The 12,921-nt window shown below is 40.5% G+C and overlaps 1 protein-coding gene across 8 annotated transcripts in view; it reads right to left on the bottom strand.

The window, feature by feature from the left end:
- Window positions 1-5,197: 5,197 nt before the first annotated feature.
- Window positions 5,198-12,921, bottom strand: part of casz1 (castor zinc finger 1) — a 169,757-nt gene continuing 162,033 nt past the window's right edge. For 6 of the 8 annotated variants that reach the window (XM_046397585.1, XM_046397588.1, XM_046397587.1 and 3 more), the window contains 3 exons: window positions 12,184-12,415; window positions 11,003-11,368; window positions 5,198-10,240 (listed from right to left, as the gene is read on the bottom strand). In XM_046397585.1, the coding sequence (XP_046253541.1) occupies window positions 8,964-10,240; window positions 11,003-11,368; window positions 12,184-12,415 (1,875 nt within the window). In that variant the 3' untranslated portion in view covers window positions 5,198-8,963. The remainder of the gene's footprint in view (window positions 10,241-11,002; window positions 11,369-12,183; window positions 12,416-12,921) is intronic. The other 2 variants (XM_046397589.1, XM_046397590.1) reach the window with 1 other exon arrangement.

Raw genomic sequence — 12,921 nt, 5'->3', positions numbered from 1 at the left:
CCACTGGATTCTGTTTGTGTTTGTAAGATGACAACTGAGTGTTTACCAAATAACACCCTCCCACGTAACACGAAACTCCCGCCTCTCCCCCTTTTTGAAAATGTGTTCACTTCAAACAGACCTCACAGAAATACAGGAACTGTGTTACTCAGCACAGTAATCATGTTTATGTTTGAGCTCGATGGCCACATTTAAAGTCAAATACATGAAAACACTAACTAACTCCATTCAGAATCAAAAATCCATCAACATTTGAATGCACCACGTATTAAGTACCTGATGTATTGGCTCATCTAGTGGACTTCTAGTCAAGTGTGTTGAAATAATGAATTTTAATTTTCAGAAAACTTCATCTAAAGGTCAAATTCACAATCTAAAGTGTGACTCAGGAAAAGCCATAGCCTTGAATGACCTACGGCGCCTTTACATCTGCGACAGTCCTACAGATTCATATAAGTTTTAGTGAAAAAAAAGCTATCTGTATAATCGTTTTTTTCCGTTATGAAAGGAAAAAAAAGCTATTATACAGATCATTACCAAGACGATCTGATGAAGGAATCTCCGGACGGTTTGCTCAACTTCTTTTCTGTGTGAACAGGCCGAAGTTGAATCCAGTTCTTCTGGTTTTTTAAGTTAATAACCACACCACTGTTGTTTGTTTTCACTAACTGAATGTTCCAGCAAAACTGAGAAGAATTCTTTGTTATCTTAATGTCGTAAGAGAAAAAAAATGTGTTGAATGACAAAGATTTCTAGATACACCACCCACTAAAGAATGTGAGAAGTGTTTGTGGAAAAAAGGAGAAAAAAAAGTTACCTTGCCAGAAAGGAACCACACAGGTGTTGCACAAGAGACGAATATAACTGAAAACCGGCTGAGCTTATATTAAGTTCTGTGCTCCATGCGGCACAGGATCTTTAAAAGATAATTATATATTTGTACATTAGGAGGAGGATGAAGTCAATACTTGTCTGACCAGTGGTTGCTATGGTGAAAAGCTTCACAACAACCTAGTTCTCTCAGTGTGGTTGGATTTAAATGTGGAAAATATAAAACGGACGGAAATCTCTCGTTTTTGCAGATCTTGGTCAACCAGCTTCAGTGTTTGATGTTTGAAACTATCTCATGCTACAACTCAGACTTTCCTACAAATGGTTTTAATAGAGATTCTTCCGTAGACAGGGAAATTCTTATTTTGGTTCCTGTGACATACTAGTTACATATTTTTTTCCCCTCAGTTTTACTCTTAAATGACGACATTTTCTGTGTTGGTGCTGAATATAAAATCTTTCTGATAATAATTGCCTTGTTTTTTGGTCTAATAACCATATGTAACAATACAGGGCACCTTGCCTGAAGCTGCAGACTTTAGATCACTACGTGCACCACACTTTGATCCCTACACAAAGAAGCCAACACTGTTACAAGAAGAACGGCAGCATATCTAAACAGAACCACATAAGGCAAAGCCGCATGTTCTTATGGCCCTGCATCCAATAAGGTCTTGTTAATGGTAAATTGGATGAGTGTGTGTCCAATTCTCCATTTCCTCTGAGGTGTCTCAGCAGCAACAGCTGCTACCAATGGCAAAGCAGCTTTTTTCACACAGCCCCCCTTTTCTGCCGTGTGACTGAGGTCTTTCCAAAATAAGCCCATACACATGCAAAAATAGATAAATGAACATCTATTGCAAAGGGCACCGGATTTAAAGAGAGGGGCAACTGGGGCAGAGTGGTGAAAGAGACGAGGGAAACATCTCATCCAAAAACGTAAACTATAAATGGGCCAATGAAGCAGTAAAATGAGCAATGCAACCCTGTGATATACTCGGGATACATGATACACCGATACACCTTTGGTGCCTATCAACACCAAGCTGGATGTGTCTGATGATAAAGACATGATATATGAGACGGCAGACCATTCATTTTATGTAAAAGGCTTCTCTACTTCTACTAATCAGAGACACATTTTTGGGACGTTGAGCTGGGCAACTTTAGGTCCTAGTTATAAAAACTTTCTTTTCACATGTGAGGCAGAAATAATCTCACTGGATGAGTTAAATATCTACCAGTGGAGACAGTAAGATTTCTGATTTACTTCAAGTAAGTCTCTCACTGATACTGAAACCAAATGCTTTTTTTTTAGGTTGAAACTGATAACCATATTTCGATTTAAGAAATGAATTACTATATATATTGTTCAGGCTATCTGATGTTGCATATTAATCTCATTTTTTAAGATCGGCAAGCAATGCTGATCATTATAATATTATATAATTTAAAAATGTTGTGACATTGTTACCTACCTAACATGTTCAGGATTTCTGTGCTTTCTTATTTACTTCCTTCATCACAGAATAAGTCAAGACAGTTGATTGTGTGAGGATTGAAAATGCTGTGAACTGACCGCATAGCACCTTATGTAGTAAATTTGGCTCTAACCACTTTAAACAATGATCTGAGCTTTCAGGGAATCCGATTTGGCAGTCATTATTACAACTTTAATGTTGATGTGAACTGTCCTTACAAGTCCAAAACTGCTAATGTAAGTCCAATATGGCATTAGCTTTTTTTCTTTAAGCTTCTCTCATGGGGTTTCCTCTGCATCTAAAAAGCTCAAACATGCATCTTGGGTTTTCTGTTTAAAAAGAAAATGCAACTAGCTATTAACAAAAAAAAGAGCAAGATAAAATAAGTACTGTATGTTGTTACCATTCAACGATTTCATGAAGATAAAAAGCAGGCCAGTGGCTAAGATGACATACGACATTTTGCTGTTGAATGACAGCAAAACAGCTGGGCATCTTAGTTAAAATATCCGAGACACACAATTAACACATTATTGTGTTACAAACATTATTAGGAGTTTCAGAGTAGCAACTTTAGCTAGCATTAACTAGCCAAACAATTTTTGTCTTTTTTATTATTTTTTTTTATTATTTGGCAGAAACAAGCGGACTTGTCAGCAATCAGTTGTCTGTTTACACAGGAGATAGAGCAATTTCTGCTTGAAGTATCTGTTTTTAGCTGCACTATTTTCACTAGTGGAATCTGCATCTGCCAAACAAGTCTGTCTTTCCATTGACTTCACAGTAAATAGTTGGGCTACAGTGGAATTTTTCACTGCAATACTGCAAATGGCCAGTGAGCAAATTGGAACCATAGCTGAGGTCATATTCTGTTCTAAATAATATATTCATGGAATGAACCAAAATGGTAAAATTCTGGTGAAAATCCAAAGCAGTGAGTTGAAAGGCAATAAAATGGAGTAGTCATGTGATCGATTGTTAAAGTAAAATATATCTGTTATAGTCACTTCAAAGGTTCAGTGTGTAAGTGTGTAGGGGGATCTATAGGCAGAAATGATTGTATTTCATTAGTGTATAATCAAAATAAGAGTTGTTGTGTTTTTGTCGCATTATAATGAGACATTAATGTGTACAGAGGTAACGAGTCCTCTTCCACTGAGGGTTTGGTTTTGTTTTGTTTTGTTTGTTTGATTGTGTTGTTTGTTTGTTTCTTGCCCCCCCCCCCCTTTTTCGAGTTGAAAGTATGTTCTCTTACATGCTTGGAAATGATGAGGTTGCTACGAGGGCTGTTTAGTTGGTTGCAATCTGCTACCTCAGCCACTAGATGCCACTAAATCATCCACACTGGATCTGTATTTTAAGTTACACGTGTTTTATTATTATTGTTATTATTATTAAATTCACATTCGTGACTCAGGTCCAAAACCTGTGGCTCCAACAAGTTATTAATGAAATATTTGCTGCCTCAGGAACAGCCTATCAGCCAAAGGATCTGAAGGGGGAGATGGACAGATTACATTTGAGATGAGTGTGCTGGACACAGTTTTATTATTTATTTATTTTTTCCTTTTTTTTTTTAGAGAGAAGTGTACAAACTGAACTGCATTGTTGATGTCACATCTCTTCCCCATTAGGTGCTCTGTCACATTGGCAGCCATCACACTGTGAATTACATGCAGTCCACACAGACTCAGCAATCACAGCCTGTGTGCCCTGACTGAATTTACTGATGTGAGCAGCTTTGTTAATTTTTCTGCAGATATCACTTGTGCCCTGTTCACAATATAGTGATAATGACAACCGGCATAATTACACACATTATCACCTTTTTCTGTTGGCTTCATGTAGTGCCTGTAGCTCCTGCAAAATGATAAGAAATGAATATTCTGTATACCAGACCTACACATTGTTAGTTATCTTCATACATTTTTATCACAGTGTGCATATTCATGTTTCAACACTTCCTTTAAACCCCTGTATTGTGTGTATTTTGCACATTATAGTTATTTTGTGCTTTTCTTCATACATCTGATATTTATCTCACTTGTCGTATGTTACAAGTGTACAGATATTTTAAAATGTTTCTTTATAACACATATTAAACTTGTTTATCACGCTCTGTTCTCTTACTGACATACAGTATCGCTCATTGTCTTAAAATGTAATCCGTCCTTTTTTACTTACATCTTTACTTAGAAGATTGCAGCATTTCATTATTGGCTGTGTAACTCATCTTTATTTTTGTGGACCCTTTTTGCTCTTTGCTGTAGCAGTGGCAGACAGCGCACACAGGTATTAATATGGTTTCATCTTGTCTTATATGATGATCACACTCTCTGGCACATTTTTCTCTCTGAGCTTTTCCAGCTCTCCCTCTCTGGCTATTAGTGTGGGATTCGGGAACAGGCAGGCGGTGAGTCCACGGTGGGCAAATCTTCATAAATCCTTCCACAGTGGCTACCCTCTTCAGACTCCACTGTACAATATCTGTCTTCATCTAAGAGTACACAGGCACAGCCACCTGCTTTTCCTCTGTTCATCCCCTCCCTCCACGCTTTGTGAACTTAATAAAAGCTGCCATTAAGCAGCGCTTCATCTGTTTGGGCCCTAATCTGCCTTATAGGCATCATGTGACCACATATGTAGTGCACACCTGTCGTGTGTGTTCTCAGCCCCGACTGTTGCCCCTCCACACTGCTCACATTCTCACTCAACCTGTTCTTGGCACATCAACAGACAGGATGTCAGTGGTGCGTGCATACACACCACACTCATTATATATATATACATGTGTGACTTGGATGTGTTTTGTGAAAAGGGAGAGAGTATCTTTTTAAAGATTTGTTCTTTGACATTCAAAAAGACATCAACACTGAAAACATTCCTAAAGTCGTTCAGTATGTTTTTATTTCACCGAGTGAAAAGCTCAATCTTTGCATAAGACATGCAGAAACAGAAGAAAAAAAAACATAAATATAGCACAATGAAGATGAACAGCACTGTATCCAAGTGGAAACAAGCAATAGGACAAGAATGAATATTAGTGCTGAGGGCAACAAATTCAAGTAGAGACTTTTTTAAAAAATTGCTTCATTGTCTATGTTTCATATAAAATGTTTCATGAATCTTAGCCAAATTGAACACTAACGGGAGATGGCTTTTAGTCCAAAAGTGCAATATATTTAACAAAGTCTAAAATGTTGCTCTGTGTATCCACTATGCTGCAGTAAGCTGGAGGCTTTCATATTACATTTTTCCTGCAGTGGAAATACATCTCAGTTTATTTCCCCACCACTTTTTTATACCATCCTTTTCACTCTGTTAATTAAAACAGTAAAATGATCTGTCGTTTCGGCAGCAGCCTATGCAGGATTTGGAGGTCGTTTCCGTCTGGTTTTTGTGTAATATAATTTTCATGTTTATTCTTTTTTTTTCTGGTAGATTATATACAGGATGCCAGCTGGCTGACAGATGGTGATGCCTTTACCCGTGTTTTTTTTTTCTTTTTTTTTATTAAAAAAAAAACATCACAAGGAAGAGAGAGGGAGGAAGGACAGGAACAGCTGTAGACGAAGGGACAGACAGAACCAGCACACTGGCTACTGGGTGACACGAGGGAGTGGGACGAGAACCCAGCTCATTGCTCAAGGCAAAAAGAAAAAAGAAAAAAACCCCCAAATGAACTAACAAAAAATAAATGTGCCCTTTTAACACTGAACAAGACACAAGCCATCTTGTTAGCAGTAGCAAGCCGCTAAATCTTCCTAATGGTCCTCAGCTCTGTTCTTGTTCTCGCAGCACAATGTCATGTGTGAGCGACCCCAGCAACAAATATTGTTGATTCCTCGACCTGCATGAATGCAGATGTTTTTTTTTTGTTTTTTGTTGTTGTTGTTGTTTTTTTTATTATTATTTGTTTTGTTCAAATTTTGTGACAAAAAAAGTGTCCCAGTTGGATTTACAGCAGAACAAAGCAGGGAAAAGACGCACAAGGTCGTGAAATATGAATCGAAGCTCTGAGCAGCTGGGACGGAGGCACAGGTCTGTTTTATTTTTTTTTCTTTTGCTTTTAACAGCCGTGGCCTATCTGTCTCTCAGGGACACACACACACGCACACACACACACACACTTCAGTAGTGTCACTGACAGACATAAAAAGAGACAGAGAGGTCACTGCTGTGACCTTTTGCCCTGCTGTCGTCCAGCAGCACCTTTCCCCTACACGTGGCCCAAGGCTGAAGCACTATCAAGCATATGTATTGTTATATTAATTATAGTTTCTTTATTTTCAACTTTTTACAAATCCTGCTATTTTACACCCTAACACACACACCCGCTCACACACACACACACACACACACAGACCTATACACACACATTAACTTAATTCAAGTGCACATTGTTTCCCAGCCCCTAGAGTTATCTCAGCAAATGATGAGAAAACAAGACAAATGTTGCCTCTGCATTCAGCAGAGTCCCGGGAGACAGTTCAGTCTGAGAATGAGGCATGCCCACAGCACAGTAAATATAAACCAAGAATTTCAATTAATGAGCAAAAAAAAAAGAAAAAGAAAAAAAAAAGAGCACACACATAGAACAACGACGAAGAATAAAATGAGTCGTTAAATAATCAGAAACATCAATGCATGACTTCAGATTTGTGTATTTTAGTTTGAGCTTCTGAAATAGTTGGAGAAAGAAAAATGTATTCTGCAAATATCAACAGAATCTGCCAATGCTACAGTATGAGTAACTTTTCCAAAAATTGGGGTAATTAAAAAAGGTCACGCACACAAGCAAACTATGATGAGGCTATTTGAATTTTTAACTTTTTATTATTCATTTCTCCTTTTAACGGTTTTCTTTTTAAAGGAAGCTGTTCATCAAAGAGCATTTTGTTCATATATAGTTATTTTTTTACAGAGGAAAATACTGTACAACCTTTTTTTTCCTTCTCAAAACAGTATCTGGAGGAATATCATTCTACAGACATTATTATTCCCTATATTATGATCATTTAATTCCAATGCCAAGCTCAGGAGATAACTCATGGTCAGTGTGTCAACTTCTCGGTTGTACATATTCGCTCAATATAAACCAGAGGGTGGTTTTGACAGATTTATAATTTACTACTACAGTAAATCAGCATTGCCATGAACTTCTTAAAAATTAATTTAAAATCACAGTCCGTATTAGTGTTTCTTATCAGGACACCGTTTTCTTTCTGGTGCACCAGTTTCCTTTTTTTTTTTTTTTTTCAAACTATCCAATCATAGAAGCAAAATTAAAACCAGTCTTTAAATAAATCACAGAACGACAGTTCTTTGTCACACTAACATCTATTTGTGCATTAAAGCAAAAGTGAACTAAAACAACATCTTTAAAGCAAATTCCCTGTTAAAAGATATATTTTTTTCAGACGGTAAAAATGAAACTAAAAAGTGCAATAACACCCTAAAAATTTCTCATTGGAAGGTCACATAAATATTAAATAAAAACCGTTACAACTGGAGCTCAACCACGGCCAGAGTGAATGGAAAACAAAATGCCGTTGAGACATTTTCTCTCTGTATATTTTCAACATCAAACACACTCCCTGACGCTTCCACTGTAGTCTTCGTCGCTGCATCTGAGTGACTCATCATTTCCTCTGGTCAGTCTGACCCCCTCCTACCCCCCTCCCCCAACTCGACTGGCTGGCCATTAATCATGACCTCGCCTTGCTAACAGATCGATATGCTTTCTGACTAACAACACAACAAAACAACATTGTAATGCAAAGATGCAAATGGTAACAAAAATATTTTTTTTTAAATATGCTTATGAGTTATCTATTATGGTCAGCTATATAAAAGTGCACTACCCACACACAAACTTGATTCCTCCGCAGGGGGGTAAAATTACAACGGCTGAGCTTGGTTTTGGTTCTAGTCGAACATTTCTAGCAGAATGTCAGAGAGAACTGTTGAGACTGCAGCTGAGACTGACCGAACATTTACTGGTCAATTCCACATGTCATTGAGAACAAAGAAAACCTTCTGAGAGAGGTGGGAACAAGCAAAATGTAACTCCTCTTTCTCTCAGTGTCTAGTAATAATTAATAATAATATTAATACAGAAAAAAAGATCAAATGTTTGAACACATCCTGTTTCCCCTTAGTGATTCACATCCCTTTTTTTTCTGGGTATCCACAGCCTTGCAGTTCATGTTGCCAGAGCCAGCAGTTGCCTTTTGTATATCATCGTTCACACACACACTTACATATATAGTTATATAGAGAGATTTTGTTTTTCTAATTTTTTTTTTATCCACACACAAAAAGTGAAAAAAATAAAAATAAATTAAAGTCAAACATGCACGCACACAAAAAGACTGATGTGTAGTAAAATGCTTTACATTGCTGCCCCATGTGTAAAACAGGGCCTAATTCTGTATGTCTCCGTTCATATTTTTTAATGCATAATTGAATTAATAATGTTGGTCATCTTGTAAACATCATAATAAATCATTTTGGGCCGTCATTTTCTCCACGCTGTTGTGGTTTTTTGTTGTCTCTAAACATGATAAATGAGGCCACTTCCACTTTTGTTTGTTCAAAGTACACAGGGTGTTTCTTCAGTTCCTACAGTCACTGCTAGTTTTATTTTTTTCATGGGTCACTGTCTTGCTTTTCCAGTTGGGAAGTGTCAGTGTGGTTAACGGAAGCATCAAAACTCTGCAAATTGTCCTTTTCGCCATCGGGCTCCACCATCGAATCATCATTCGAGTCAGTGTTGAGATCCTCCTCTGCCTCCTCCTCTTCCTCCTCCTCTTCTTCTTCATCCTCCTCCTCTGCGTGCGCCTCCTCCTCTGGTGACAGGTCATCTTCAGCCTCTCCGGATGTTCCTGTGGTATCGTCCTGAGCTGCCGGCAGACCCAGCGGGGGTGTGGGGTTGTGGCCAGGTCGAGTTGCATCGCGGTGCATCTTCTTGCTGAGGTCCAGTGAGTCACTGAGACCCAGACCGGCTGCATTCTTCAGGAAGAACAGAGAGCTGCTGGTGTCAGTGCTCAGGTTCAGGGAGCTGTCCAGGCTGAGGGAGGACGGTGGGTACGGGTGGTTATAATCAGAAGCGATGCCACCTGTTGGGTAGAGCATGGAGCGAGTGTTGCTGTTAATGGTGTGGGACAACCCGTGGAGGCCACCAGGTGAGGAAGTGGAAAGACCCAAAGAGACTTGAGGGACTGCCGACACACTTCCTCCCAGGTGGTGCGCCCCTTCCTGTTTGGGTGACACAGATGGTAGCTCGCCCCGCTCCTGTTTCTCATGCTTTCTCTTGTGGGAGTCCATCTGGGACATGCCCACCACTGTGTGCTTGCACTCAGGGAAGGTGCAGTGGAAGTGCGAGCACTTGAGCTTATATTTGCAGTCGAGAACCTCACAATCAACACTGGAGCTGAACTGGCAGAAGCCAGCAGCACTGATCACATCTTGCTTGCCGTGGTGCTTGCGGTGGGCCGTCACCTTGGTGCTATCGGTGCAGCGGAAGCCACAGCGCAGACAGTGGAAGTGGGTGCTGTTGCCTGAAAACTGGCAGTCAGGGAAATTGCAGCTGAGTGAGGATTTGAAGCGCTTGAAGTCGTCCAGGACCAGGTTGTCCACGCGGTCGTGGTGCTGTGCATGCTTGTACATGTGGGTGCGGCCGCAGAACTTGTAGCCACAGTTCTCACGTGTGCAGTGGTAGTGGGTCACCTTCAGGGAAAACTGGCAGCCTGAGTCCTTGCAGTTCTCGTACAGGTCATAGCGTCGGAAGCCCTCCAGCATCATCCCCTCATCCAGCATCTTACGTGACGATGCGGTCTTACGGCGCTTGCCAAAAGGTGACATGTCCTCAATGATCCAGAAGCGCTTCTTTGACCCAGTGGCCGTGGGAATGGAGATGGTATTGCCTGAAAGAGAGGAAGAAAGCACATTAAAGTATAAGCCTGTGTTTCAAACTCACAAACTACAAGCAAATTACACTGCGAGACCGCCCTAGCTGAAAATCTAATGTGCAACCTTACTCAGCCTGAAGTGGTTCATGGCTGAGTAAGCACAGAGCCACAAATTTTTTTATTCCTAATTCCCAGAATGATTAAAGGAGGGGGAAAATGATAGATTGACTTTGGAACATGACACTTTTACAGGGTGTCTCCAGACTCCAAACAGAGGCGGAGCTGTGGGTCTTAACCGACCCTCTTATCTCCATGTTGTTTTATGAGGGGCACCCACCTTTTGCAACACCCTGGGGTCACTGCTAATGATGTGATCCCTGTTCTGCAAGACAGGAAGCGGTGAGCCTCGATAAAACTTGAGCCGTGATTAAAATAAGAGGCTGCTGATGCAGCCTTGTTAATGGAAGCTAAACAAGGCCCCGGTTTCATACTACAGGTGCAAAATTTACTGCTCTGGCTCTAAATCCAAGTAATACTAAAAATGAAAACACACGGAAAGGTGTAAGAGGAGCAATTACACACATTTGTTCTGTTATTGTACCCACTCAGTAAGCATGCAATTTCACTAGTCCTACACAAATGATGCATGTGGGGAAGCCCCTTTTATTTTCTCATCTTCCCACAACAACTCTGCAGATAAAGACTGGATCACACAGTTAAATGCTGCACAGGACTCAATTGACAGCTGCAGTGTTGGTTTGCGCTGGGGATAAGTACCTGCAGCATCCTGAACTATAGGGACGTCATTTTTAACCGGAGACGGAGTGGCAATGATGGGGCTGAAAGCTGGTGTGTTGGTTGGCATGACAACACTCCGAGTGGCTCCCAGAGAGGCGCTGAGCAGAGAGTATGACAGACAGGATGGAGAGAGGAGGTATGGGAGTGAGGGGAGAGGAGGTCGGAGGAGAGCAGGAGAGAGGGATGGGGCCTGGGACTGGAGGCCAGGCTGGGGAGCAGAGGGAGGAGGTGGTGGTGGCGGTGGAGGAGGAGGAAGAGCAGGAGGGGAAGAAGAAGGTGCATTTTGGGTAGCGCTAGTGTCAGCAGGGGTGGTAGGAGCAGAAGTGGTGGCGGGGCAGCCTTGTCCTGGAGAGACAGGTTGACCAGAGAGGGTGAAGGACAGACAAGAGGGGAAAGAAACACACACAGACAGGCCCACATACAAAAACAAAGGGTCAAATCACACACACACACACACACACACACACACACACACACACACAGAGGGATGGGAGGTAAAAAGGGAAAGATAAAAGATAAGAGAATGATACAAATGAGGCCCATTCAAGACAAGTAACCCAAACACCAGCCAAAACAACAATGATGAGAGTAGTGGATAATATTGGCAACACATGGAGAAATCACAGGCAGGCTCAGATTTAGAAAAAAAGCAGAGGAGAACCCATTTACTCAGCAAGTTTGAGCGAAGACTATTTCTCCTTTTCTGTCCTTTCTCCCATAATCCACCCCACTAAAAGTGCTAAAGTAGACATAAAGCCACAGGGATGATCTCTGGCCAAAGGAAAATGTAATAAGCTACATACAGTGCAATAATTCAAAGTACTGATGTGCAAAATGGATGTTTTATGAGGATGACCAGGCAAACTGCAAAAGATCTCAGAACATAAGAATACAGCATTGTCATCAAGCTCATATAATATGACTGATATGTCATTATGCCATTGATTTTAAGTCAAACTACTAACTCACAAAAGACATGATTGAAGAATGCATGAAATGACACTTGCCGGTTTTCTGGGTAAGGTAGGGGAGTGTGGACCGAGTGACGCATGATGTATGACGCTGAGAGTAGAAAACTTTCACATTTCACCTGACACTTAGACACACCTGTCAGTTTTGTTTGTTTGGTTTTTGTTTTTTGTTTTTTTACATATTCTCACCTGCTGGAGAGCCATCATTGCCTACAGGTGTGCTGGTGCAGCTCCGGTCTTGATTTGAAGACTCGGAGGAGAGGCCCATGGGGCTGCCCCCTCCTCCCATGTAGTCCATGTAATCATCAGTCTCATCCATGATGGTGGAGTTGAAGCTTGAATTGACACCAGACTGGTTCGCCACAGTCTCAGACATCATACTGGATGCGTGCTGCATGTCATCTGCCCTCTGACCGATTACCTGGAAAACAAAATAATGTTTGCTTAATATTTAACACAACCATCTTAGGACATAACGTGTTATTAATGCGGGTGTTGGCTTTTGGAATATGACCAACAATTTCTCTGTGCATCGAAAGTATTCTGAGAAAATTAACCCTTCACTTCTGTCATTACATGAAGACTTCAAAAGAACAAACAGAACTAGAAAATCCACATGTTTAAATTCACGTATGGTACAGGTCGTACCGAAGAGGTTCAGCTGGGAAACGGAGTACACTCTAGTGTGAAAAATTCATCAAAAGAATGTCATGAATGATTTGTCATTGACTGGTATGCAGGATATGAGCCTTTCTGTGCTTTGTTTTGTACAGAACACTTAATGAACTCTTGCACCTGAATCGGACTCACAGAGCAGGAAGCACATTGTAAAAAAATACAAACCAAATAAAAAAAAAAAAAAACTAGACCCATAAGTCATGTATGCGTAGGATACCAACAAATAATGGGTAGGCTTCATTAATTCTG

Source organism: Scatophagus argus, chromosome 8 (assembly GCF_020382885.2).
Source record: "Scatophagus argus isolate fScaArg1 chromosome 8, fScaArg1.pri, whole genome shotgun sequence".
Classification (NCBI taxonomy): Eukaryota; Metazoa; Chordata; class Actinopteri; family Scatophagidae; genus Scatophagus; species Scatophagus argus.
Note: the sequence above shows the minus strand (reverse complement) of the source record. Positions and strands in the feature narration are given on the sequence as shown.